The sequence below is a fragment of the Narcine bancroftii genome, chromosome 5 (genome assembly GCF_036971445.1).
Source record: "Narcine bancroftii isolate sNarBan1 chromosome 5, sNarBan1.hap1, whole genome shotgun sequence".
Taxonomy (NCBI): Eukaryota; Metazoa; Chordata; class Chondrichthyes; order Torpediniformes; family Narcinidae; genus Narcine; species Narcine bancroftii.
The window spans coordinates 75,078,228-75,105,667 of record NC_091473.1 but is presented as its reverse complement, the minus strand read 5'-3'; the positions used below and the strand labels follow the sequence as shown (position 1 = coordinate 75,105,667).

General features: G+C 34.7%; 1 protein-coding gene across 3 annotated transcripts in view; it reads right to left on the bottom strand.

Annotated features, from left to right (window-relative positions):
• The window catches only part of LOC138763549 (complement factor H-like), a 613,078-nt gene that overhangs the window by 488,491 nt on the left and 97,147 nt on the right, over positions 1-27,440 (bottom strand). For all 3 annotated transcript variants that reach the window (XM_069937874.1, XM_069937875.1, XM_069937873.1), the window contains exons 11-13: positions 14,085-14,261; positions 13,064-13,246; positions 7,552-7,740 (exon numbers count right to left, since the gene is read on the bottom strand). In XM_069937874.1, coding sequence (XP_069793975.1) covers positions 7,552-7,740; positions 13,064-13,246; positions 14,085-14,261 — 549 coding nt within the window. The remainder of the gene's footprint in view (positions 1-7,551; positions 7,741-13,063; positions 13,247-14,084; positions 14,262-27,440) is intronic.

Genomic DNA, 27,440 nt, shown 5'->3' with positions numbered 1-27,440 from the left:
TTTGTGACTGAATTGAGAAACAGAAGCAAAACATGTGATTTTGGTGGACTGATAAAAGACATTCCAGGTAATTGTCTAAGGGAAGGACTGCTAAGAGAGCAAAATCTAGACCTGGAAAAAGCCATAGCACTCGGTAGGGCTACATAAAGTGTAAAATTTCAGGCAAAAGAGCTGTTCATTGAAATTAGCTGCAACTTGGATGTAGTGATTAAGAACAGACATAAACTGTTAAACAAAAAGGTCAAAAAAGGAAAGAGAGGGGTGACCAGTGTAAGGTAAAACATCATGAGATGGGAATGTACAGGGCTGTAACAAGATGTGAATGCATCCTTGTACTTACAAGATAAGAGAGACATTGATGGATTGAGAGGCAGGAAGCTAGCAGGGAAAGGATAGCAACAGTTTTAGTCATTGGACAAGTAATGATATGATGATGTTCTAAGCATGTATCCAAGGGTATAAAAAATCACCATTTTGCTGATAACGGCAGAATGCATTCTCCGACTAACATGTTTAGTCGCAAGTGTTACAATCCGGTAATAAAGAACAAAGAACCCTGATTTCGACTCAGCCTGGTGTTTGTCTCACTCATTCATGAACAAAGCAGACCTAACACCAGTGAACAAAATTGAAAGGGACATTCGAAAGCTAGGTCGTCGTTGCAGTACACTGCACCTACCAAAAATGAGTGCAGCATATGGTAAAACATGTTATATGTGCAACAAAAGCAACCATTATGCCCATTGTTGTAGGAACCATGCAAAAAGAGCAAGGTTCATGCAATAACTGAAAGGGAGATAGAGGAATTCTATGTAGATGTTGTGACTGAAAACAGAGATTGGATCTTGAGATTAAAAGTGAATGACATATACATTTCAGTTGAATTGGATACCAGAGCACAAATTAATGTAATATCAGAGACTGATTTTAAGAATATTAGACCAAGACCAAAGATGTATGGAACAAAATTGAAGTGACACGTTATTCAAATACCAATATACCAGTGCAAGGATAATGCATGGTCAAAGTGAAACACAAGGACAAAGAGCACATGCTAGCATTCATCATGGTACCAAAGGATGAACAGACCATACTAGGTTTTAACAACCTGTAAGAAACTGAACCAGATAAAAAGAATCCTCATGTGGAAAGCGTAGGAGAGACAGTCTATGATAAACTCATGAAAGAGTACAATGACCTATTCAGGGTCTAGGCTGCCTTCCAGGAGAATACACGATCAGAGTGGATAAATGGGTGCCACCGATAATACATCCATGCAGAAAAGTTCCATTTGTGCTTCAAAAGCAACTAAATGCAGAGTTGGACAGGATGGAAACCTGAACGTGATTCAGAAGATAGATGAGCCAACAGAGAGGGTGAGTTCACTTGTCATTGTGGACAAAAAGAATGGAAAGCTTAGAATTTTCCTGGATCCAAGAGATCTAAACAAAGAAATAAAGAGAGAACACTTTAAGTTTCCGATGCTTGAAGAAATCATGACACAGTTTGCAAATGCAAAGTTTTTCAGCAAGTTAGATGCATCATCAGGATTTTGGCAGTTGAAATTGGATGGAAGCAAATTCAAGACTGTGCATGTACAATAGTCCATTTGGAAGATACAGATTCCTAAGTATACCATTTGGAATTGGCTCAGCTCCTGAAGTGTATCACAGAACTATCCATATGGTCTATGAGCACCTGGATGGAGTTGATACCTCAATGGATGACATCATCGTATGGGGAACCACGATAATGGAGCATGATGAGAAACAACAAGGAATGCAAACCTGAAGCTGAATAGAGAGAAATGCCAGCTAGGGTCACAGAACTAACATTTGTAGGACATATTATTGGCAGTGAGGGCATCAGACCAGATCCCAGAAAGGTTTCCACCATTGGGAACATGCCAAGGCCACAATGCAAAAAGGACATACACCTGTTTAATGGAATGGCCAACTATCTGGGTAAATTCATATCCAACCTCTCAGAAAAGATGGCTCCATAGAGAAGACGAACAGAAAAGAACATTGAATGGGAGTGGAATCATGAACATGAAAAGTCATGGAGGGAACTAAAGAAACTGCTCACAGAAGAACCAGTTCTGAGGTTTTATGACCCAGCGAAATCCATCAAGATATCATTAGATGCATCACATAGTGGGATCAGTGCAGATCATCAGCAAAAATATGATGACTGGCAACCCACTGCATATGTATCACGCTCAATGACAGATGTGGATACATGATACGCTCAAATTGAAAAAGAGCTGCTCAGCATCACATACGCCTGTGAAAGATTTCATCAGTTTGTGTCAGGACAAGCGATTAGTGTATAGACTGACCATAAGTCCTTGATTGCATTGTTCCAAAAGCCATTAAATGAATGTCCACTTAGAATACAAAGAATGCTATACAATGAATGTAGCATACACTCCGGGAAAGTTAATGTACACAGCTGATACATTGTCTAGCGTTGTTGACCCAAGAGAGCCCGCAAACAGCAAAATGGCTGAATAGGTGAATGCCTTTGTGGACATGATCATAAGTGCACTGCTCATATCAGATGCAAAAAAGGAGCTCATAAAGTCAGAGACAAAGAAAGATGAAACATTGAGGCAACTGAGAAAATACATCTTGGATGGATGGGCCAACATGAAGCAGGACTGCTTACCTGACGTTTCAGAGTACTGGAACTGCAGGGTGGAACTATCAGTGGTTGAAGACATCATCTACAAAGGAAATAAAATCCTTATCCCAAAGAGTCTGAGAAAATAGATGCTAAAAATGATCCACGGAGGACATCTTGGAATCAAAAAGTGTAAAAAACGAGCACAAGAGATGATGTACTGGCCAAGAATCAACAATGATATAATTAAGTGTCAAACTGCACAATATGCCAGAAACATCAAGCAAGCAATCCCGCAGAACCACTAAAGCCACACCCAGCACCATACAGACCTTACCATAAGGTAGATGCTGACCTATTCGAATGTCAAAGGAAGGACTATCTAGTAGATACAGATTATTACTCCCTGTATCCAGAGGTGTGTAAACTGAACACCACCACTGCATATGCTGTAATAATAGGCATGAAAGCCATATTCTCCAGATATGGCCTGGCAACCGAGATCTTCACAGACAATGGATCCCAGTTTTGCAATTTAAATTTCCGACAGTTTTCCAAAGAGTGGGACTTTGTACACACCAATTCAAGTCCTCATTTTCCACAGTCCAATGGTCTAGTGGAAAAATCAGTACAGACAGTGAAAAGACCGATGAACAAAGCAAAATACAGTGGAACAGACTTCTACCAGAGCATGCTAGTGTGCTGCACAACGCCGCTCAAGTGCGCTATGTCACCAGCACAACTCCTTATGGGACGTAGGCTAAGATCAAACCTCCCCATTCAGGAGAATCTTCTAAAAACAAAAGAGGGGGAGAAAGTGAGGAAGTTTAAAGAACAACAGAAAGAATAACAAAAGTATTACTTTGACAGAGGAACAAAAAAACCTACCAGAACTCTACACTATGGATCAAGTAAGGCTAAAAGACACAAAACTCATGGACTCAGAAGGGAACTGTCCTTAGTGAAGCCCAGCCAAGATAATACACCATTCAGACAGATGAAGCTCCTGTTCTGCAAAGAAATTATCGAGTCCTTCAAATGGAATCAGTCACAATAGATGGAAAGATGGATACTGTTGAACAACCTGAATACACATCTGAGAAGACATTGTCTGAAGCAACAACTCAGATTTAAGGTCAATCAATCATGAGATTGTCAAGACACGTGTATCCTCCTAAGAGACTCATTGGGCAAATTTAAAGACTCCTGTTAATGATTGAAGTAGTACTATCTTATTCACTCTTCAAGTTTTAGCATATGTAAATGTGAACACACAACTCAAGTTTTAAAAATGATTAACAATGTTGAAATAATTAAAATGTAAGTTCTTGGTATTAAAGTTAAAATTGCAGAGTTATAGAAAGAAAACATGTTAATTAAAAGTCAGCTACTTTTGTTTTTAGAAAGGGAGATGTAATGACAGTGATCATGTTTTCAAGGCAACTAGCAATGCCTTACCATTTGATTAGACTTGACTGCCACTAAGGGCTGACACAAAGCAGGAGACCCACAGTATGCAGATCTGTAATGGAGGCTTGCAGCCTCATACCCTGCCTCATGGTGCTGTTTGCAACAACTTTAAAGTAAAGAATGTTTTCCTTCGTCCATTTGTTGCCTTAAGAATTCACACATATAAATACAAGATGAAACTTCTATTTCCTCTCGATTATAGACAAATACTCCCATTTTCCCTTCAACATCGAGACACTGGCATGTTTGGACACACAGCAGTTATCCACAGTGACTGGGCATCCAGCTTCATGAGTGAGGAGCTGCACTAGTTCCTGATGGTGCGAGGCATTGCGGTTAGTTGCATGACTATCTACAACCCCATGGGCAATGGGCAGGTGGAGCATGAAAATAGGGTAATCTGGAAGGCAGTCCTCCTGGCCCTGAGGTCGAAAGGCTGGTCCATCAACTATTGGCAAGAGGCCCTTCCCCGAGGCACTCCACACCATACGGTCGATCTTGTGCATGGCTATTAATCAGACCCCTCACAAACGCCGCCTTTTCTCCTTTCCTAGAAAATCAGCGTCTTGCATCTCTGGGATCAGTACTCCTCACAAATCTGACCCCCTGGTCGAGCAGGTGCACCTCCTCCATTCAAACCCAAATTACACCTATGTCAGGTACCCCATTGGAAGTGAGGACACTGTCTTGACCAGGGACCTGGCACCAGCAGAGGCCCAGCCCTCTCACCAGGATCCCAAGGAGCTGACACCCTTTCTCTGCCTCTCCAGAGGGCCCCACTCTCCACAGACCAGCCCGACACCTATGCCCCCACTCTGCCACACAGCATCCCGCCTGCACCGCTGGCAGCCCCAGCCACCCCGGACCCAGCCAACCCACAACAGTCCTGCAACAGCCCTAGAGGCACAGACAACCACCGGACCACCTGAACTTATAGTTACTACCTGGTACTGAGTACACCCACCCCCTCACCACTGAGGACTCATCTTAAGAAGGGGTGAATGTGGCGATACAACCACTAAACTGTCCACACTCCTACCAGCCAACTGCAGGGGGCAACCACTGTAGCTTGTAAGTAGGCAACCTGGGAGGCTGGCCCCACCTGCCTACTGTCCATCACCAGCCCATATAAAGACTGGAGCCGGCCCCTTTGGGGGCCAGTCAGACACATGGAGCCCACAGAGACTAGGATATACAAGTTTAAGCGAATTAAAGCCTGTTGTACAGTCTGTGGACTTTGCGTCAAAATAATTTGCACAACAGTACTCACAATGCCACAATATTTCCTGTTGAAAGCCAATGCACTTTGATATAGTAGAGCACGTTCTTATTCTCACAATCCATATCTTTGTACAATTGTTTGAATAGCCAAGAGCTCAAAACCCCACTTTTAATGTGTTTCACAGTTTTGACGACTTTACCAAGAACATCCTGAAGAGGAGGTAGAAAGGTTTTTGAAGAAAGAGCTTGCTGGTGTAACATGCAGTGAGTCGCAAAGACTTCTGAAGATCAATCTTATACAAGAGTTTGGAAGCCCCTTTCATTCCTAACATGGCAGGTGCACCCACAGGGCACACTTCACAGAGATTGTGCAAGTACGGGATTTCACGGTCAAAAAACTCTGATACCTTTTTTAAATTTGACTCCAGTGAACAGCAACATAGAAATGTTCTTTAATGGATCCCCTTCACATACCAAACAAAGACAAGAAACTGGGAATGACAAAACATCTGTGGATTCATCCAGCTGAATTGAGAAGAATCCTCAATTTCTGCAATTGCCTGTTCTTTTTTGTAGTTAGATAAATAAGCAATTCCCCTTTGCACTGTAAAATTTGACAAGGGAATTTTTTTCAGTTTCATTTTACTTTCCTCTCCAAGCACAATCCAAGCCATCTTCAGGGCACATGGCTTAATCAGTGCCTCTCCAACTGAGGTTTCTTCTATTGTGCAATGAGTCGGCTGACAGCACAAAAAGCTTCTATGAGATGCCAGATGACCTCACTGATTTCAGTGGCAGATTTTTTTTGCACCAACCCCACCCAAGGTCACCCAAGAGGACCAAGACATGACCTCAAACCCACCCTGACCTCAGTGGACTGGGAATCTCTGTTGCCTGGAAACATGTAAAATGTGGCCATGGTCCAATAGTTGGCAACTGCTCTTTGAGAAATTCACTCTCACTTGAAAAGTTTGATCTTTCAGTTCTATCATCATTGTTCAAGATCTTCTTTTGTCTCCTTTCCATGAGGGAATACCCACACTACCCATACTAATCCATGAAGGAATAATCTTGCATTTCAAAGTAGTACTGAAGATGTCTCTGCACCCACTTGCTAGTTAATAACGTGAAAATTTATCTAAGATCTTCTGGAAATCTAAAAGAGCTACAACCATGCAATACTTTTTCTTCTTCTGGAGTTACATCTAAAGTTCAATGGAGTTGGTCAAGAAAAGTTGTCCTTTTAAATTAAATGTTCCATATTCATTCTCATGGCATGGTTTCAAGAGGTTTTAACTCATTCATTTTTCAATGGGGTTTCAATTGGTTTTTTCGTGACCACTGTTATACTTAATTGTCTGTGGTTCCAAGGACCCAGTACTTCCTTTTTTTTTACCATGGTCTCATTCACCTATTCATTATTTCAAAAAATTGTGTGCTGTACAGAGTACTTCAAATTCCTTAATTTCTAAAATAATTTTCATAATTTTATGGTTTCATTCTCCCTACATTTATCTGTTTCATCCTTTAATTCAAAATCCATGCTCCAAACATACCATAATTTCCCTTTATTATATTTTTATTTCCCTTGATATAAACTACACTACCGATATTGTTATTGTACTTGAGAATTCCTTATGAATGGGCCAGTCATACCTTGATATAATGAAAGAGGTCAGCTAAAGTGCTCCTGAGAGACAGAGGGGAAGTGAGAGGGAGGTAAGAAAGAGGGAGCAGAGAGAGAGAGAGAGAGAGAGAGAGAGAGAGAGAGAGAGAGAGAGAGAGAGAGAGAGAGAGAGAGAAAGAGAGAGAGAGAGGGAGAGAGAGAGAGCATTGCATTTCATTTTTGAAAACTCCATTATTGACGTCAGTATTGGATTCAGAATTCAGAGTAGATTTTTCAACATGTCTCTGGTGAGACCATTTTTCTTTAATGAAATTGAGGATGAACTCCTCTGCTATGTTCCACAAGTGCCACCTCCACCACTAAAAATGGAAATCCAACAGTAGAGAATGGTGTGCCTGCTTCTGTGCCCATCTCAATGCATGTCATTTCTGGCCACTCAAAGATGGCAAATTATTTCCAGGGCATTTTCAGCTGCAAGATTTTTTCCTGTGATTTGCACAAGTTCAACAAGTATTGGAAAATAAATCAACCCTTTTTGTTGAGATAGTGGGTTAATAACATTTTAAATAACTCTTGAATTTTACTTACATTGAATCTTATGAACTTACCGCTGAGACACTGGGGAAGTTCCATCTTCCCGTCACGACAATATCGCTTTGAGGGAGGTTCAATATGAAAACCATGGAGACATGTGAATTCCAAGCGATCTCCATGTTTTACATCTATTTTTTGATTAATTTTCCACTTCATTAATATTTTATTTTTTTCAAAATCTTCTTTTGTCAAGATACAAGGAGCTAAATTGGAGAAAAGTATAATAGAGATATTTATACTAAGGACTTTCAGGGAAATAATTTTTTGAAACAAATCAATTTATATTGATTAAATCCTGTCAATTACATGTTTGTTCTTTGAAATCGTATTTGAATTCCTCTAAGAAGTATTAATTTCCTGATTTAACAAAAATCTTGTGAATAGAGAGATATTTGAATAATCAAATCCGCTTTCAACCAACATCAGTGAAAAATTGCAATTTCTTGTAGGATTCAGGAGACTGGCTGTCGAGTATCAAAACTCCGTTCAGTCTGATGGAGCCAGGTGCTTATTAGTGGTACAACAGGCCTTTCTGTCCTGAATATTGGGATGTTTCATTTCACTGCTAATGGACAGACACACTGAAAGGATGCAGAGGTCACCAATCTCATGCTGAATAGTGCCAGTCATCTGGTCTTCTGAGAGATTGTCAGTATATGGTAGGAGCCTGGCCACTGTGATTGAGCAGTGACTATGTGTACTTCCAAAAAGAGTTGCAGAGATAATGAACCATTCACATTTTCCTGTGCATTTATGGTGCAGAGGATTTCCATGCACCTGCAGGGTTAACAAAAAGCATTACTCATTGTTCTGGTTCATTGTTTCATTGTGGACATTTCATTAGGTACCAATGAACATCCACTTCAATAGTGATTGGCTACAACAAAGGTCAATGCTTTTCTCCACACTTTTAGAGGTTTTTTGACAATTCACGATGAAAATTTCCAGTGAACAAGAAATAACATATACTATAATGTTCCATGTTCCATGAAGTGATCCAGTGCTGATAGATATTTTGCAAATGCAGAAATAGGTATCCCATGGCAACAAGCTATGATGCCAATGCACAGAATCTTGGGAATTTAGAGATATTTGAATCTTGAGGCAATTAGCTAGTCAGTAATTTTGACTTTATCAAAAGAACATATGGGTGGTTTATCTAAAGCCTGCCTTATAACACCTCACAGGAGGTAAAAAAAAAGTGAGATCACAAGAGAATTACAAGGCATTATGAAAAGGTCCATCCCTGATGGGTATAGTTTCATTACAGTTAGAGTTTATCTTTTAATACAATATTTTCAGACATTTGACTCATTGAAAAACAGAAGCTTAAAATGGCTATTATGAACAATATTTTAAGAGATTCATGGTAAAGAATTTTATTACATGGAGTCTAATCATATGGCAGTTTGACAACAAAGCATCCTCTATCCCCTCTAATGGATAATGTAATGAGATTCATATCGTATGAACATGTCAGTGTCTTGAGAAATTTTGGAACACAATATTTCAAACTTTCTAAGCACTTTTTGAAGTTAATTTTAAACCTAAACCCTTAACTGCTTTATTTGATATTGTTGGAGAGAGTGACATAACTTTAATGGCATCTGATCTGCATGTATGTGTTTTTATTTCTCTTATGGCTAGATGGCCGGTGTTGCTCAGATGAAGGGATGTTAGCTCACCTCATAATGCTCAATGGCTACGTGACATTATGTCATATTTAAATTTAGAGATTAGATGCTCAATTTCCCATTTGAATTCAAATTTTCAAACACTGTGGGGACCCCTTTGAATTACTTTCAAAATCTATGATTTGTTATGTTGACTAATGAGGTAATTTATCTCTCTGATAAGAATTCTGCCTTTTTTTTTAATTGACCGAACAGCTTCTTTCTTGGTAGTGGGTTTATATATTCTTTTTTTAATAATAAAATATTAATACAATGTAATCTGTTTGATTAAAATGTGGGGAACCTTGGATTAAACAATATGATTTAAGTGTAATGTACCTTTTTGACTTTTAACTATGTATTTTTGGATGTGAAATTTCAATGTTAATAAAAATTATGAAAAAGAAAGACAATGTATCTTCAAAACAGTAATTTTTATTAATAACTATTACTAATATAATATCTTACTTAACTCTAAACCCCAACTCTATGCAAATGAATATGTGTGTATGAACTACACAAACCATGAAGCTTAGGCATAATTCAAAAAAGTTGATTCAAAGTTCAGTCTTAGAAATCTTGTATTGAAACTTTTTAAAGCATTTTTGTTGTTGTTCAGAAGTGATTATGAAGTAGTTGAGACACCCAGTCATCAGACTTCTCAAAATCAAAGATTCTTGTTGAGTTGCTTTCAGAGAAATGTTTCTTCATATGAATGATTTGCCACAGCTCCCCTCTTTCTTGCATACGGGTTATGAGACTTGCAACCTCCATGATGCTTTCTCAGACCCAGACAAGGATTAGACAAAATAACCATCAAAATAGTCACAATCCAAATATTAGAATGATCTTGCTTTATTTACCTAGATATGGGTCAGTCAGAAATGACCATTACAAAGGCCACACTCTGAGAATCAGCAGAAGTGACCATCTTTCCACTAAGTCACTTAGATTCTCTTTTCAGATGACTCTCTGATGAACTAAAATGCTACTTTCTGAACTGTCTTAAATCACATGGCTTGCTTGAAACTATTTTTTAGTTTCAATTTTCCAAAAGCACGAGTCAACAAGCAGATGGCCTCTTGTTTAAACAGGTGTATCGCTTAGCAAACATTCTTTGTTTCAGGTTTTCAATTGAGAACAATAATGCTAGTTTTATGGCTCTGAATTTCGGTACCTTTGCATCTGGATTTCAAAGTGTGTGTCTTTCCCTGTTTACAGACCTGAAAGTAACTCTACTAAAAATATAACATAAAAAATAATGATAAAAATAACAGAATCCTGCCAAAACAAGGCACATAAATGCCTTGGCTATAACAGCTGATCAGAATGAGTGCTTAACCTCCTGGCATCCCCCACCTTTTCCATCATCTTTAAGGCACTACTAAGAAGTGTGATTTTATCTTTTCCAAAGTCACAATGAGCGCTCTTGTATCAATGGTCAAAACACCATTCACTAAACTTGCTTGAGTTGAATCCTGCGGCATTAATTCCTGGCATCATCATTTAATCACTGTTTTCCTCCAGGTATGACAGTTTTCTGTTCAGGCTTCTCCATCAATAGTGTGTAAATCTCGTGGAACAACTTCAACAGAAGATGCTTGTTAACACTGCCTCCTGCAAGATTCTCTCCAAGTGCAGTACCATCCCTAATGGCTAGTGAATGCCATCCCTTCATCATTGTTCAGCCATGGATCCCCAACCCAGAACATTGCAATAGACTGTTCGCCAACAAACTCACAAGGGAAATTGGTGATAAATTTTCCCCCTTTTCTTCTAGTAGTTTAGATGTGAGATCCCAGTGAAACAGGAAATACAGCAAAGAGAAAATGGTTGTAAAGAGTGAGTGCTTTAGCCTGAAATCTGTGTGAAATATCAACCAAACCTCAAGACAGAATGATATAGCTACATTAATTTGGATGACAAGGGGTGACATGTCACAACATGGTTCATTTCAGAACACTGCAGGGAGATGTCAGTGGTAGATTGGTGTCTGAAATCTGATAAAATTAGTGGATCTGAGACATGGGCAATCTAGTTATGGTCAAAATGTATGTCCAGGGTTGAGACCACCCTGTGAATAAATTACAGAAAGAGAGGAGATATTCTGTTCAGGTTCAAGTTCCATGATTTCCAACCAGAGTGTTATGGTTTGTGTGCACACTTTGTCCAAGGGGTTTGTGCTGGTGGACCCTCTCATATTCTTGGTATCTGTATAATTTGTTATAAAGCACCTAAAGAGATTTTGCTTTTTGATTGCATGTTGAAGTAAAGGTTTAAGTTATTTTGTTTCCTGACATTATAGCAAATGCAGAAAAATTCCAATAATCTGGCATTCAATTGTTTAGAAATGCTGATGGTTCTCCATCTGGCTCACTCACTCATTAGTTGGACTGTGAGCCAGGAGTCATGAGTGACAGCAGAGTGTGTAGCTTGAGTCAGGGTCCAGAATTGATCTAGACCAGGGTCTGAATGATGAGCTGGGTCTATGGTCGAAGTAGGTGGTGGGGAACCAAAGGGAACAAGGAATGGGTAAGTTGGCAGCTAAAGGTGGGATTCAGAATGCTTTTACATGCAGCAGCTTCACTCAAAAGTGTCCAAAATTGTTATATGATGTGTAAAAAAAAGTGAAATATAAGTATATTTTATGTATATATAAGCATACTATGAGTATATGATGCAATATACAATAGTTGAGAAATCCTTCCAGTCAAGCAATGCCAAATTCCAAGTGAGCAGGATTATTAGTTTAATGCCATAAAATTACATTAAATTATGACAAAGTTTATTTTGAGTTTCAGCAAAGTCTTGCCCTATTATTCAGTAACATCTCAGATCAGTAGGCTCATGGATAACCTACAATGAAGCTTTATTAAGAAATTGTGGGCCTCCAAGGCATTTTGAAACTTTCAAATGAGAAGAGGGACAGAGAAAGTCAATTGTAAAATGTGTTTGTGATCTTTAATTTTAAATTTAATGTAAATGTATATCATAAAATACTTTCCACCCTGAATTGAAACCCATTACAGTACATTTCTTATTATTCATAATGCCTGGGATCTGAACTATATTGGTTAAGCAGATTTTTCGGATATCGAGAAACTTCTTTAACAGCTCAGTAACATCAGAAGAATTCTTGTATTGGGTGATCACCGACACCTCCCTGCACTGTTACCAATCCTCCTCAGGAACCTAAACTCTCATCTGTAAGTGGTAGGCAATTGTCCTCCAGCAAGATATCAGAGACCCTGCTGAAAGGATATTGACAGCTTGTGTGAGCGGGGTGGGCGGGGGGGGGTGTCGGGGGGGGGGGGGGGGTGGGGGGGGGGGTGAGACAGCACTGGTCCGGTGGGCGAGGGGAGAGAGTGCAGTATTCAGTTCAAATTCTGAGAATGGCACAATGCAATTTACCACAAAATTGTAGTAGGTCATGGTAAAAGAAATGACAATTTTATAAATAAATAATCTGTGCTATCTTTTCCTGCATTGTGTAACCTGTGGACAAATATCTCCTTTGTAAAACGGATACCCTATAGCCGCTCTTGAGCACGGTAGGATAAAAATAAAAACATATTTTTTCAACTTGTGACGTTATGTCTCAGCCAGAAATTTTTTTGGATATTTTAGAATTTTGCTAGAACTGTTATTGGATAATCGGAAATGTACAGTATAGGGAAAGCACATATTTAAGTTAATTACACTAAAGGAGTAATTGCCCCTATTTTAATTTTTGCAAATGACTGAAAGGAAGCAATAACTGTTGAAGATGAAAACCTCATTTAATAATGTTTACCAAGACAGTGTGGAGCTCTTGACCATCTATTACCAAGACACATGATTTAATAATACTTACCAAGACAGCGTGGAGGTTTTGACCATCTATTACCAAGACATATGATTTCGCTATTTCCATCCAAAACGTAGTAATTCTGACACTGATATTGAATTTTATCACCAAACTTATATGACGGTGATAGCATTTCCATTGTATCTCCATGTTCTATTGTAGGTGGTCTCCAACAGGATTTAGTTGGATCTAATGAAAACAGAAATTTACTTTTGTTTATTCTGTAATCTCGTAGTTCAAGTTTATTGTCACATGTATCAAAGTTCAGTGAGAAAGTTTATTTGTGAACAATCTAGCTCGCCATTCCATAGCCAGCACGGCAGATAAAATTACGGTGCAGAGCACAGAGCTACAATTCTGGGGAGAGATCGGGTTAGCGCAGAACAAAGGCAACTTAATTTTTCAAGCACGACGTTGAATCATTATTGAGGTATGACCAGCACCAGGTCTCTCCAGTTGGAAATGAAACTTCCCTTCAACCTGCTGGTGCATAATCCTGCATCTTCTTCTTGATGGGAGAATGGTGAAGAGAGTGTGCATGGGTTGGGATAAGTCATTTAAAATATTGGGGGATTTGTTGACGCATTCTATCAACATGACAACAAAGTATAGTTGTAGCTTTTGATGATAAAGACTGTCATTCGTAGTCTTGTAAAATTAGTATTATTTCTGCACAAATTTATCAAAGGGAAAGTTACAAGATTGCTGATGTACCTGTCCAAACTATTTAATGTACAATGGACAATAGACTTGCGCTGTTGCAAATTAATTCTTATTTATTGCAATGAGAATGAGTGTCCAAGGCTAACATGGCAGAAAAATGCAGATGACAAGAAAGTGTCAAGTAATTGAAGAAGTGGACAGGTCTGGCTTCTGGTCAGATGTCAATAATGATTTTCACGCAAAAACTGAGCTCCACCCAACTCACCAGATTACTTTCTGGTAAGAAAGCCAACCCTATCCTTCCGCTCAAATAACCCACAGTGGCATATTTCCTCTTAATCACTCTTTGCATTATTCATTTCACCTGAAGGAAAATTGCATGTTGGAGGTTCTGACCAATTCCCATTCACACATACTACCACGTCTGATCCTTCCAATTCATATCCAGCATGGCATGCATAAATTAGTTGGTAGCCCTTGTGAGAAATGATGAATCCATGATCTACCATTGGAGTTGGAACTCTACACCTGGCTTTCTTATCTGAAAAAAAGCACATGAAAATGTTTTGAGATTGTTCTTTACTATAATATGTTAACCAGCATTTGAAATATTTGCTCTGGAAAAACTAAAAGGCTAATGGAAAAGGTAAGAACTCATCGTATTGAATTCCAAAAATCCAAATGATCTTTTCTTTTGTGTACTCAGGCTCCTTTCAAATATTATGCTTAATAGCTGCAAACTCAAGTGTTATTTGGGTTCCTTTGGTGCTGGCCATTCAAGCCAATTGATAGTGAATGGTGACCAGGCCTCTCAATAACACACACTAAAGCAGTTCCTTGGCACCACACTGACCACCAATGACAGTTCATGCTGCTGAAAGAAATATATATATAGTTTTGAAAATTAGATTTTTTAAAGATAGTTTAAAGTTTAAAGTTCATTAAATAATTAAGGATAAGAAGGAAAATATATAAAAAATCAAATCGATCATTGATTAAAAAAACATTTATGGGAAACAAGAAAGAATTTAAAACTAAACTAAATTACATCAAAGCATTCCTTTTATGTTCAGCTCAGCAAGGCAATCAAACCAATGGAGGTTACAAGATGCCCCACTGTGGGCTAGACGTTTGTAATACCTGAACCCCTCTGGACTACTGAAAGGGAAAAAAAATCCAACAGATATTGGAATCTGAGGCCAAAAAAGCAAACTTATGGCACAAATCACGAGGTCAGGCAGCATCTGCAAGTGTCAAAGAGATAGTCTTGACATGATTATCGTAGCAGTGCTACACTGGTACACGATCGAGTTCGAATCCCTCGCTGTCTGTAAGGAGTTTGCATGTTCTCCCTGTGACTATGTGGGATTCTTGTGGGTCATCCAGTTTCCTCCCACCATTCAAAACATTCCAGAGTTGTGGTTTAATTCGGTGTGATTGCGCGACACATGTTCATGGGCTAAGAGGACCAGACTGTCTGTCAAAATTTAAAATTATAATCCATAGTTGGGTCAAAACACTGAAATAATTGATCATAACTATTTTGACAGAAAGATTGCAGCTTACAGAAAGGCTTTAGAAAACCCTTTGAAAAATATATCAACACAATTATAAGTGATATTTGTCAAGAAAAAGATACAAAAAGATTAGCAGGGGAAATATAAATTAGTGAAGGGACTATATAGTACTATACAATATAGTCTGTAATTTAGTGAAGGGACTATATAGTACTATACATTATAGTCTGTAATTTAGTTAAGGGACAATATAGTACTAAACATTATAGCCTGTAATTTAGTGAAGGGACTATAGAGTACTATAAATTATAGTCTGTAATATAGTGAAGGGACTATATAGTATTAAACATTATTGCCTGCAATGTAATGAAGGGATAATATAGTACTATACATTATAGCCTGTAATTTAATGAAGGGACAATATAGTACTGTACATTATAGTCTGTAATTTAATTGAGGGACTATATAGTACTATACATTATAGCTGTAATTTAGTGAAGGGACTATATAGTACGATACATTAGAGCCTGTAATTTAGTGAAGGGACTATATAGTACTAAACAATATAGATGTAATTTAGTGAAGGGAATATATAGTAATACACTATAGGTTGTATTTTAATGAAAAGACTATATAGTATTATACATTATATCTGAAATTTAGTGAAGGGACTAAATAGTACTATACAGTATAGGCTGTAATATAACGAAGGGACTATATAGTACCATACATTATAGACTGTAATATAATGAAGGGACTGTATCATACTATACACTATAGTCTGTAATTAAGTGAATGGACTATATAGTACTAAATATTATAGCTGTAATTTAGTGAAGGGACTATATAGCACTATACAGTATAGGCTGTAATTTAATGAAAGGACTATATAGTACTATAAATTATAGCCTGTAATGCAATGAAGGGAAGATATAGTACTATGCATTATAGTCTGTAATGTAGTGAAGGGACTATATTGTATTATACATTATAGCCTGTAATGTAGTGAAGGGACTATATATTACTATATATGATAGTCTGTAATTTAATGAAGGGACTATATAGTACTACACATTATAGGCAGTAATTTAGTGATGGGACTATATAGTACTATACATAATAGACTGTTATATAATGAAGGGAAAATATAGTACTATACATTTTAGCTGTAATTTAGTGAAGGGACTATATAGTACCATACATTATAGCTGTAATTTAGTGAAGGGACTGTATAGTACTATACATTATAGGCTGTAATTTAATGAAGGGACTATATAATAGTATACCATATAGTCTGTAATTTAGTGAAGGGACTATATAGTATTAAACATTATAGACTGTAATGTAATGAAAGAACTATATAGTACTGTACATTTTAGCTGTAATGTAATGAAGGGTTAATATCGTACTATACATTATGGTCTGAATTTAAAGAAATGACTACATAGTACTATACATTATAGCCCGTAACTTAGTGAAAGGACTATATAATACTACACATTACAGTCTGTAATTTAGTGAAGGGACTAAATAGTACTAAACATTATAGCCTGTAATGTAATGAAGGGACTATATTGTACTAGACATTTTAGTCTGTAATTTAAGATGGGACTATATGTTACTATACATTGTAGTGTGTAATTTAGTGAAGGGACTATATAGTACTAAACCTATAGCCTGTAATGTAATGAAGGGAGTATATAGTACTATACATTATAGTCTGTAATTTAGGGAAGGGACTATATAGTACTATACATTATAGGATGTACTTTTATGTAGGGACTATATAGCAAAACACTTTATAGCCTGCAATGTAATGAAGGGACTATATTGTACTAGACATTTTAGTCTGTAATTTAGAGACGGGACTATATGTTACTATACATTGTAGTGTGTAATTTAGTGAAGGGACTATGTAGTACTAAACCTATAGCCTGTAATGTAATGATGGGACTATATAGTACTATACATTATTGATGTAATTTAGAGAAGGGACTTTATGGTACTATACATTAGAGGCTGTAATTTAACAAATGGACTATATAGTACTAAATATTGTAGCTTGTAATGAAATGAAGGGTTTATATAGTACTATACATTATAGCCTATAATATAATGAAGGGACTATATAGTACTATACATTATAGCCTGTAATTTAGTGAAGGGACTATATAGTACTATACATTATAGGCTGTAATTTAGTGAAGGGTCAATATAGTACTATACATTATAGCCTGTAATTTAGTAAAGGGATTATATAGTACTAAATATTATAGTCTGTGATTTAATGAAGGGACTATTTAGGTCTATACATTATAGCCTGTAACTTAGTGAAGGGACTATATAGTACTATACATTATAGGCTGTAATTTAGTGAAGGAAAAATATTGTACTATACATTATAGTCTGTAATTTAGTTAAGGGACTATATAGTACTAAATATTATAGCCTGTAATATAATGAAGGGTCTATAGAGTACTATACTTTATAGTCTGTAATTTAATGAAGGGACTATATGGTAGTATACATTGTAGTGTGTAATTTATTGAAGGGACTATATAGTGCTAAACATTATATCCTGTAATGTAATGAAGGGACTATATAGTACTATACATTATGGTGTGTAATTTAGTGAAGGGACTATATAGTACTATACATTATAGGCTATACTTTTAAGTAGGGACTATAGAGCCCACCTCACGAACAAAAGGCAAAGGAGGAAAAACCCAACACCCAACCCCAACCAACCAATTTTCCCTTGCAACCGCTGCAATCGCGTCTGCCTGTCCCGCATCGGACTTGTCAGCCACAAACGAGCCTGCAGCTGACGTGGACTTTTTACCCCCTCCATAAATCTTCGTCCGCGAAGCCAAGCCAAAGATATAGCACTATACGTTATAGCCTGTATTGTAATGAATGGACTATATAGTACTATACATTATTGCTGTAATTTAGAGAAGGGACTATATGGTTATATACATTGTAGTATGTAATTTAGTGAAGGGACTATATAGTACTAAACAACAAAGGCTGTAATTTAGTGAAGGGATTCTATAGTTCTATACACTATAGCCCATAGTTTAATGAAGGGACTATATAGTACTATACATTATAGTCTGTAATTTAGTGAAGGGACTATATACTACATTACATTATAGCCTGTAAATTAGTGAAGGGACTATAGTACTATACATCATAGGCTGTACTTTTATGTAGGGACTATACAGTACTATTCATTATAGCCTTTAATGTAATGAAGGGAATATATAGTACTATACATTATAGGCTGTAATTTAGAGAAGGGACTATATAGTACTATACATTATAGCCTGTAATTTAGTGAATGGACTATATAGTACTAAACAGTATAGCAAGTAATTTAATGAAGGGACAATACAGTACCATACATTATAGTCTGTAATTTATTGAAGGGACTATATAGTACTATAAAACAAAGCCTGTAATTTAGTGATTGGACTATATAGTGCTAAACATTATAGCCTCTCATGAAATGAAGGGACTATATCATACTATACATTATAGCTGTAATTTAGTGAAAGGACTATATAGTACTATACATTATAGGCTGTAATTTAACAAAGGGACTATATAGTACTAAACCTATAGCCTGTAATGTAATGAAGGGACTATATAGTACTGTACTTTATAGTCTGTAATTTAGTGAAGGGACTAGATAGTACTAAACATTATAGCCTGTAATGTAATGAAAGAACTATATAGTACTGTACATTGTAGCTGTAATGTAATGAAGGGTTGATATCGTACTATACATTATGGTCTGTAATTTAATGAAGTGACTACATAGTACTATACATTATAGCCTGCAATGTAATGAAGAGACTATATAGAACTATACATCATTGATGTAATTTAGAAGGGACTATATGGTACTATACATTATAACCTGTAACTAAGTGAAAGGACTATATAATACTGCACATTACAGTCTGTAATTTAGTGAAGGGACTAAATAGTACTAAACATTATAGCCTGTAATGTAATGAAGTGACGATATAGTACTATACATTATAGGAAGTACTTTGATGTAGTGACTATATAGCAATATACTTTATAGCCTGCAATGTAATGAAGGGACTATATAGAACTATACATCATTGATGTAATTTAGAAGGGACTATATGGTACTATACATTATAGGCTGTAATTTAACAAAGGGACTATATAGTACTAAACCTAAGCCTGTAATGTAATGAAGGGACTATATAGTACTGTACTTTATAGTCTGTAATTTAGTGAAGGGGCTATATAGTATTATACATTATAGGCTGTAATTTAGTGAAGGGACTATATAGTACTAAACATTATAGATATAATTTAGTTAAGGGAATATATAGTAATACAGTATAGGTTGTATTTTAATGAAGCGACCATATAGTAATATACATTATAGCCTGTAATATAATGAAGAGACTATATTGTATTATACATTATATCTGTAATTTAGTGAAGGGACTATATAGTACTATACAGTGTAGGCTCTAATATAATGAAGGGACTATATAGTACTATACATTATAGCCTGCAATGTAATGAAGAGACTATATAGAACTATACATCATTGATGTAATTTTGAAGGGACTATATGGTACTATACATTATAGGCTGTAATTTAACAAAGGGACTATATAGTACTAAACCTAAGCATGTAATGTAATGAAGGGACTATATAGTACTGTACTTTATAGTCTGTAATTTAGTGAAGGGGCTATATAGTATTATACATTATAGGCTGTAATTTAGTGAAGGGACTATATAGTACTAAACATTATAGATATAATTTAGTTAAGGGAATATATAGTAATACAGTATAGGATGTATTTTAATGAAGCGACTATATAGTAATATACATTATAGCCTGTAATATAATGAAGAGACTATATTGTATTATACATTATATCTGTAATTTAGTGAAGGGACTATATAGTACTATACAGTGTAGGCTCTAATATAATGAAGGGACTATATAGTACTATACATTATAGACTATAATATAATGAAGGGACTATATAGTACTATACACTATAGTCTGCAATTAAGTGAAGGGACTATATAGTACTAAATATTGTAGCTGTAAATTAGTGAAGGGACTATATTGTACCATAGAGTATAGGCTGTAATTTAATGAAAGGACTATATAGTACTATAAATTATAGCCTCTAATGCAATGAAGTGACTGTATAGTACTATACATTATAGTCTGTAATGTTGAGAAGGGACTATATATTACTATACATTATAATCAGTAATTTAGTGAAGGGACTATATAGTACTATACATTATAGCCTGCAATGTAATGAAGAGACTATATAGAACTATACATCATTGATGTAATTTAGAAGGGACTATATGGTACTATACATTATAGGCTGTAATTTAACAAAGGGACTATATAGTACTAAACCTAAGCATGTAATGTAATGAAGGGACTATATAGTACTGTACTTTATAGTCTGTAATTTAGTGAAGGGGCTATATAGTATTATACATTATAGGCTGTAATTTAGTGAAGGGACTATATAGTACTAAACATTATAGATATAATTTAGTTAAGGGAATATATAGTAATACAGTATAGGATGTATTTTAATGAAGCGACTATATAGTAATATACATTATAGCCTGTAATATAATGAAGAGACTATATTGTATTATACATTATATCTGTAATTTAGTGAAGGGACTATATAGTACTATACAGTGTAGGCTCTAATATAATGAAGGGACTATATAGTACTATACATTATAGACTGTAATATAATGAAGGGACTATATAGTACTATACACTATAGTCTGCAATTAAGTGAAGGGACTATATAGTACTAAATATTGTAGCTGTAAATTAGTGAAGGGACTATATTGTACCATAGAGTATAGGCTGTAATTTAATGAAAGGACTATATAGTACTATAAATTATAGCCTCTAATGCAATGAAGTGACTGTATAGCAATATACTTTATAGCCTGCAATGTAATGAAGGGACTATATAGAACTATACATTATTGATGTAATTTAGAAGGGACTATATGGTACTATACATTATAGGCTGTAATTTAGTGAAGGGACTATATAGTACTATACATTATAGGCTGTAATTTAACAAAGGGACTATATAGTACTAAACCTATAGCCTGTAATGTAATGAAGGGACTATATAGTACTGTACTTTATAGTCTGTAATTTAGTGAAGGGGCTATATAGTACTATACATGATAGTCTGTAATTTAGTGAAGGGACTATATAGTAATATACATTATAGGCTGTAACTTAGTAAAGGGACTATATAGTACTAAACATTATAGATGTAATTTAGTGAAGGGAATATATAGTAATACAGTATAGGTTGTATTTTAATGAGGTGACTATATAGTAATATACATTATAGCCTGAAATATAATGAAGAGACTATATAGTATTATACATTATATCTGTAATTTAGTGAATGGACTATATAGTACTATACATTATAGTCTGCAATTAAGTGAAGGGACTATATAGTACTAAATATTGTAGGTGTAAATTAGTGAAGGGACTATATTGTACCATAGAGTATAGGCTGTAATTTAATGAAAGGACTATATAGTACTATAAATTATAGCCTCTAATGCAATGAAGTGACTGTATAGTACTATACATTATAGTCTGTAATGTAGAGAAGGGACTATATATTACTATACATTATTATCAGTAATTTAGTGAAGGGACTATATAGTACTATACATTATAGCCTGTAATGTAATGAAGGGAAGATATCGTACCATACATTATAGACTGTTATATAATGAAGGGACAATATAGTACTATACATTTTAGCTGTAATTTAGTGAAGGGACTGGATAGTACTAAACATTATAGCCTGTAATATAAGGAAGGGACTATAAAGTACTATACGTTATAGTCTGTAATTTAGTGAATTGACTAAATAGAACTATACATTATAGGCTGTAATTTAATGAAGGGACTATATAATAGTATACCTTATAGTCTGTAATTTAGTTTAGGGACTATATAGTATTAAACATTATAGCCTGTAATGTAATGAAAGAACTATATAGTACTGTACATTGTAGCTGTAATGTAATGAAGGGTTGATATCATACTATACATTATGGTCTGTAATTTAATGAAGTGACTACATAGTACTAAACATTATAGCCTGTAATGTAATGAAGGGACTATATAGTACTATACATTATAGTCTGTAATTTAGTGAAGGGACTATATAGTACTATACATTATAGGATGTACTTTGATGTAGCGACTATATAGCAATATACTTTATAGCCTGCAATGTAATGAAGGGACTTTAGAGTACTATATATTATAGGTCCAATTTACTGAAGTGACTATATAATACTATACATTATAGCCTGCAATGTAATGAGGGGACTATATAGAACTATACATTATTGATGTAATTTAGAAGGGACTATATGGTACTATACATTATAGGCTGTAATTTAGTGAAGGGACTATATAGTACTATACATTATAGGCTGTAATTTAACAAAGGGACTATATAGTACTAAACATTATAGCCAGTAATTTAATGAAGGGTCTATACAGTACCATTCATTATAGTCTGTAATTTATTGAAGGGACTTTATAGTACTATATAACAAAGCCTGTAATTTAGTGAAGGGACTATATAGTACTCAACATTATAGCCACTCATGTAATGAAGGGACTATATCGTACTATACATTATAGCTGTAATTTAGTGAAGGGACTAAAGAGTACTATACATTATAGTCTGTAATTTATTGAAGGTACTAAATAGTACTATACATTATAGCCTGTAATTTAGTGAAGGAACAATATAGTACTACACATTTTAGCATGTAATATAACGAAGGGACTATATAGTACTATACTTTATATTCTGTAATTTAATGAAGGGACTATATGGTACTATACACTGTAGTGTTAAATTTAATGAAGGGACTATATTGTACTAAACTTTATAGCCTGTAATGTAATGAAGGGACTATAGAGTACTATACATATAGTCTGTAATTTAGTGTAGGGACTATATAGCACTATGCATTATACCCTGTCATTTAATGAAGGGACTATATAGTACTATACATTATAGCCTGTAATTTAGTGAAGGGACTATATAGTACTAAACATTATAGACTGTAATATAATGAAGGGACTATATAGTACTCTACATTATAATCTGTAATTTAGTGAAGGGACTATAGAGTACTATACAGAGTAATCTGTAATTTAGTGAAGGGACTATATAGTACTATTTTGTGAAGGGATTATATAGTACTATACATCATAGCCTATAATTTAGTGAAGGGACTATATAGTGCTAAACAGTATAGACTGTAATGTAATGAAGGGACTATCGAGTAGTATACTTTATAGATGCAATTTAGTGAAGGGACTATATAGTACTATATATTGTAGGCTGTAATTTAATTAAGTGACTATATAGTACTATACATTATAGGCAGTAATTTAATGAAGGGTCTATATAGTACTATACATTATAGCCTGGAACTTAGTGAAGGGACTATATAGTACCATTCATTATAGTCTGTAATTTATTGAAGGAACTATATAGTTCTATATAACAAATCATGTAATCTAGTGAATAAACTATATAGTGCTAAACATTATAGCCTCTCATGTAATGAAGGGACTATATCGTACTATACATTATAGCTATAATTTAGTGAAGGAACTATATAGTAATATACATTATACTATGTCATTTAGTGAAGGGACAATATAGTACTATACATTATAGCCTGTAATTTAGTGAAGGGACGATATAGTACTAAACATTATAGCCTGTAATATAATGAAGGGACTATATAGTACTATACAACAAAGCCTGTAATTTAGTGAATAGACTATATAGTGCTAAACATTATAGCCTCTCATGTAGTGAAGGGACTATATCGTACAATACATTATAGCTGTAATTTAGTGAAGGGTCTATATAGTACTCTACATTATAGGCTGTAATTTAACAAAGGGATTATATATTACTAAACATTGTAGCCTGTAATGTAATGAAGGGTCTATATAGTACTATACATTATAGCCTGTAAAATAATGAAGGGACTATGCAGTACTATACATTATAGTCTGTAATTTAGTGAAGGGACTATATAATACTATACATTATAGGCTGTAATGTAATGAATGGACTATAGAGTACTATACATTATAGTCTGTAATTTATTGAAGGCACTATATAGTACTATATATTATATCCTGTAATTTAGTGAAGAGACTATATAGTACTAAACATTATAGCCTGTAATTTAATGAAAAGACTATTTAGGTCTGTACATTATAGCCTGTAACTTAGTGAAGGGACTATATAATACAATACATTATAGTCTGTAATTTAGTGAATGGACTATGTAGTACTAAATATTATAGCCTGTAATATAATGAAGGGGCTATATAGTACCATATTTTATAATTTGTAATTTAATGAAGGAACTATATGGTACTATACATTGTAGTGTGTAATTTAGTGAAGGGACTATATAGTACTAAACATTATACCCTGTAACGTAATGAAGGGACTATATAGTGCTATACATTATAGTCTGTAATTTAGTGAAGGGACTATATAGTACTCTACATTATAGGCTGTTCTTTTATGTAGGGAATATATAGCACTATATTTTATAGATTGTATTGTAATGAAGGGACTATATAGTACTATACATTATAGCTCCAATTTAGTGTAGGAACAACACAGTACTATACATTATAGCCTGTAATGTAATGAAGTGACTATGTAGTCCTATATATTATAGGTGTAATTTAGTGAAGGGACTATATAGTACTATACATTATATGCTGTAATTTAATGAAGGGACTATTGATTACTATACATTATTACCTGTTATGTAATGAAGGGACTATATATTTCAATATATTATAGCCTGTAATTTAGTTAAGGGACTACATAGTACTAAACATTATAACCTGTAACATAATGAAGGGACAATATAGTACTATACATTATAGACTGTAATTTAGTGAAGGGACTATATAGTACTAAACATGATGGCCTGTAATTTAGTGAAGGGACTATATAGTAGTATACATTATAGGCTGTAATTCAATGAAGGGACTATATAGTAGTATACCTCATAGTCTGTAATTTAGTGAAGTGACTATATAATACTATACATTATAGTCTGTAATTTAGTGAAGTAACTATATAGTACTAAATATTATAGCCTGCAGTATAATGAAGGGACTATAGAGTACTATACATTATTGATGTAATTTAGAGAAGGGACTATATAGTACTATACATTATAGCCTGTAATTTAGTGAAGGGACTATATAGTACTAAACATGATAGCCAGTAATTTAATGAAGGGACTATACAGTACCACTCATTATAGTCTGTAATTTATTGAAGGGACTATAGTACTATACAACAAAGCCTGTAAATTAGTGAAATGACTATATAATGCTAAACATTATAGCCTCTCATGTAATTAAGGGACTATATCGTACCATACATTTTAGCTGTAATTTAGTGAAGGGACTATATAGTATAATACATTATAGGCTGTAATGTAACATAGGGAATATATAGTACTAAACATTGTAGCCTGAAATGTAATGAAGGGTCTATATAGTAGTATACATTATAGCCTGTAATATAATGGACTATAGAGTACTATACATTATAGTCTGAAATTTAGTGAAGGGACTATATAGTACTATACGGTATAGTCTGTAATTTAGTGAAGGGACTATATAGTACTATACATTATATGCTGTAATTTAATGAAGGGACTATTGATTACTATACATTATTACCTGTTATGTAATGAAGGGACTATATATTTCAATATATTATAGCCTGTAATTTAGTTAAGGGACTACATAGTACTAAACATTATAACCTGTAACATAATGAAGGGACAATATAGTACTATACATTATAGACTGTAATTTAGTGAAGGGACTATATAGTACTAAACATTATGGCCTGTAATTTAGTGAAGGGACTATATAGTAGTATACATTATAGGCTGTAATTCAATGAAGGGACTATATAGTAGTATACCTCATAGTCTGTAATTTAGTGAAGTGACTATATAATACTATACATTATAGTCTGTAATTTAGTGAAGTAACTATATAGTACTAAATATTATAGCCTGCAGTATAATGAAGGGACTATATAGTCCTATACTTCAAAGTCTGTAATTTAATAAAGGGACTATATGGAACTATACATTGTAGTGTTAAATTTAGTGAAGGGACTATATAGTACTAAAAACTGAAGCCTGTAATTTAATGAAGGGTCTATATAGTACTACACATTATTGTCTGTAATTTAGAGACAGGACTATATGTTACTATACATTGTAGTGTGTAATTTACTGAAGGGACTATATAGTACTATACATTATAGGTTGTACTTTTATGTAGTCACTATATAGCATAAGACTTTATAGCCTGTGTTGTAATGAAGGACTATATAGTGCTATACATTTTAGCCCCAATTTAGTGAAGGGACTATATAGTACTATGCATTATACCCTGTCATTTAATGAAGGGACTATATAGTACTATACATTATAGTCTGTAATTTAGTGAAGGGACTATATACTACATTACATTATAGCCTGTAATTTAGTTAAGGGACTATATAGTACTAAACATTATACCCAGTAATATAATGAAGGGACTATGTAGTACTATACATTATAGTCTGTAATTTAGTGAAGTAACTATATAGTACTAAATATTATAGCCTGTAGTATAATGAAGGGACTATATAGTCCTATACTTCATAGACTGTAATTTAATAAAGGGACTATAAGGAACTATACATTGTAGTGTTACATTTAGTGAAGGGACTATATAGTACTAAAAACTCAAGCATGTAATTTAATGAAGGGACTATATAGTACTACACATTATAGTCTGTAAATTAGAGACAGGACTATATGTTACTATACGTTGTAGTGTGTAATTTACTGAAGGAACTATATAGTACTGTACATTATAGGATGTACTTTTATGTAGGGACTATATAGCACTATACTGTATAGCCTGTAATGTAATGAATGGACTATACAGTACTATATATTATAGCTCCAATTTACTGAAGTGACTATACGGTACTATACATTATAGCCTGCAATGTAATGAA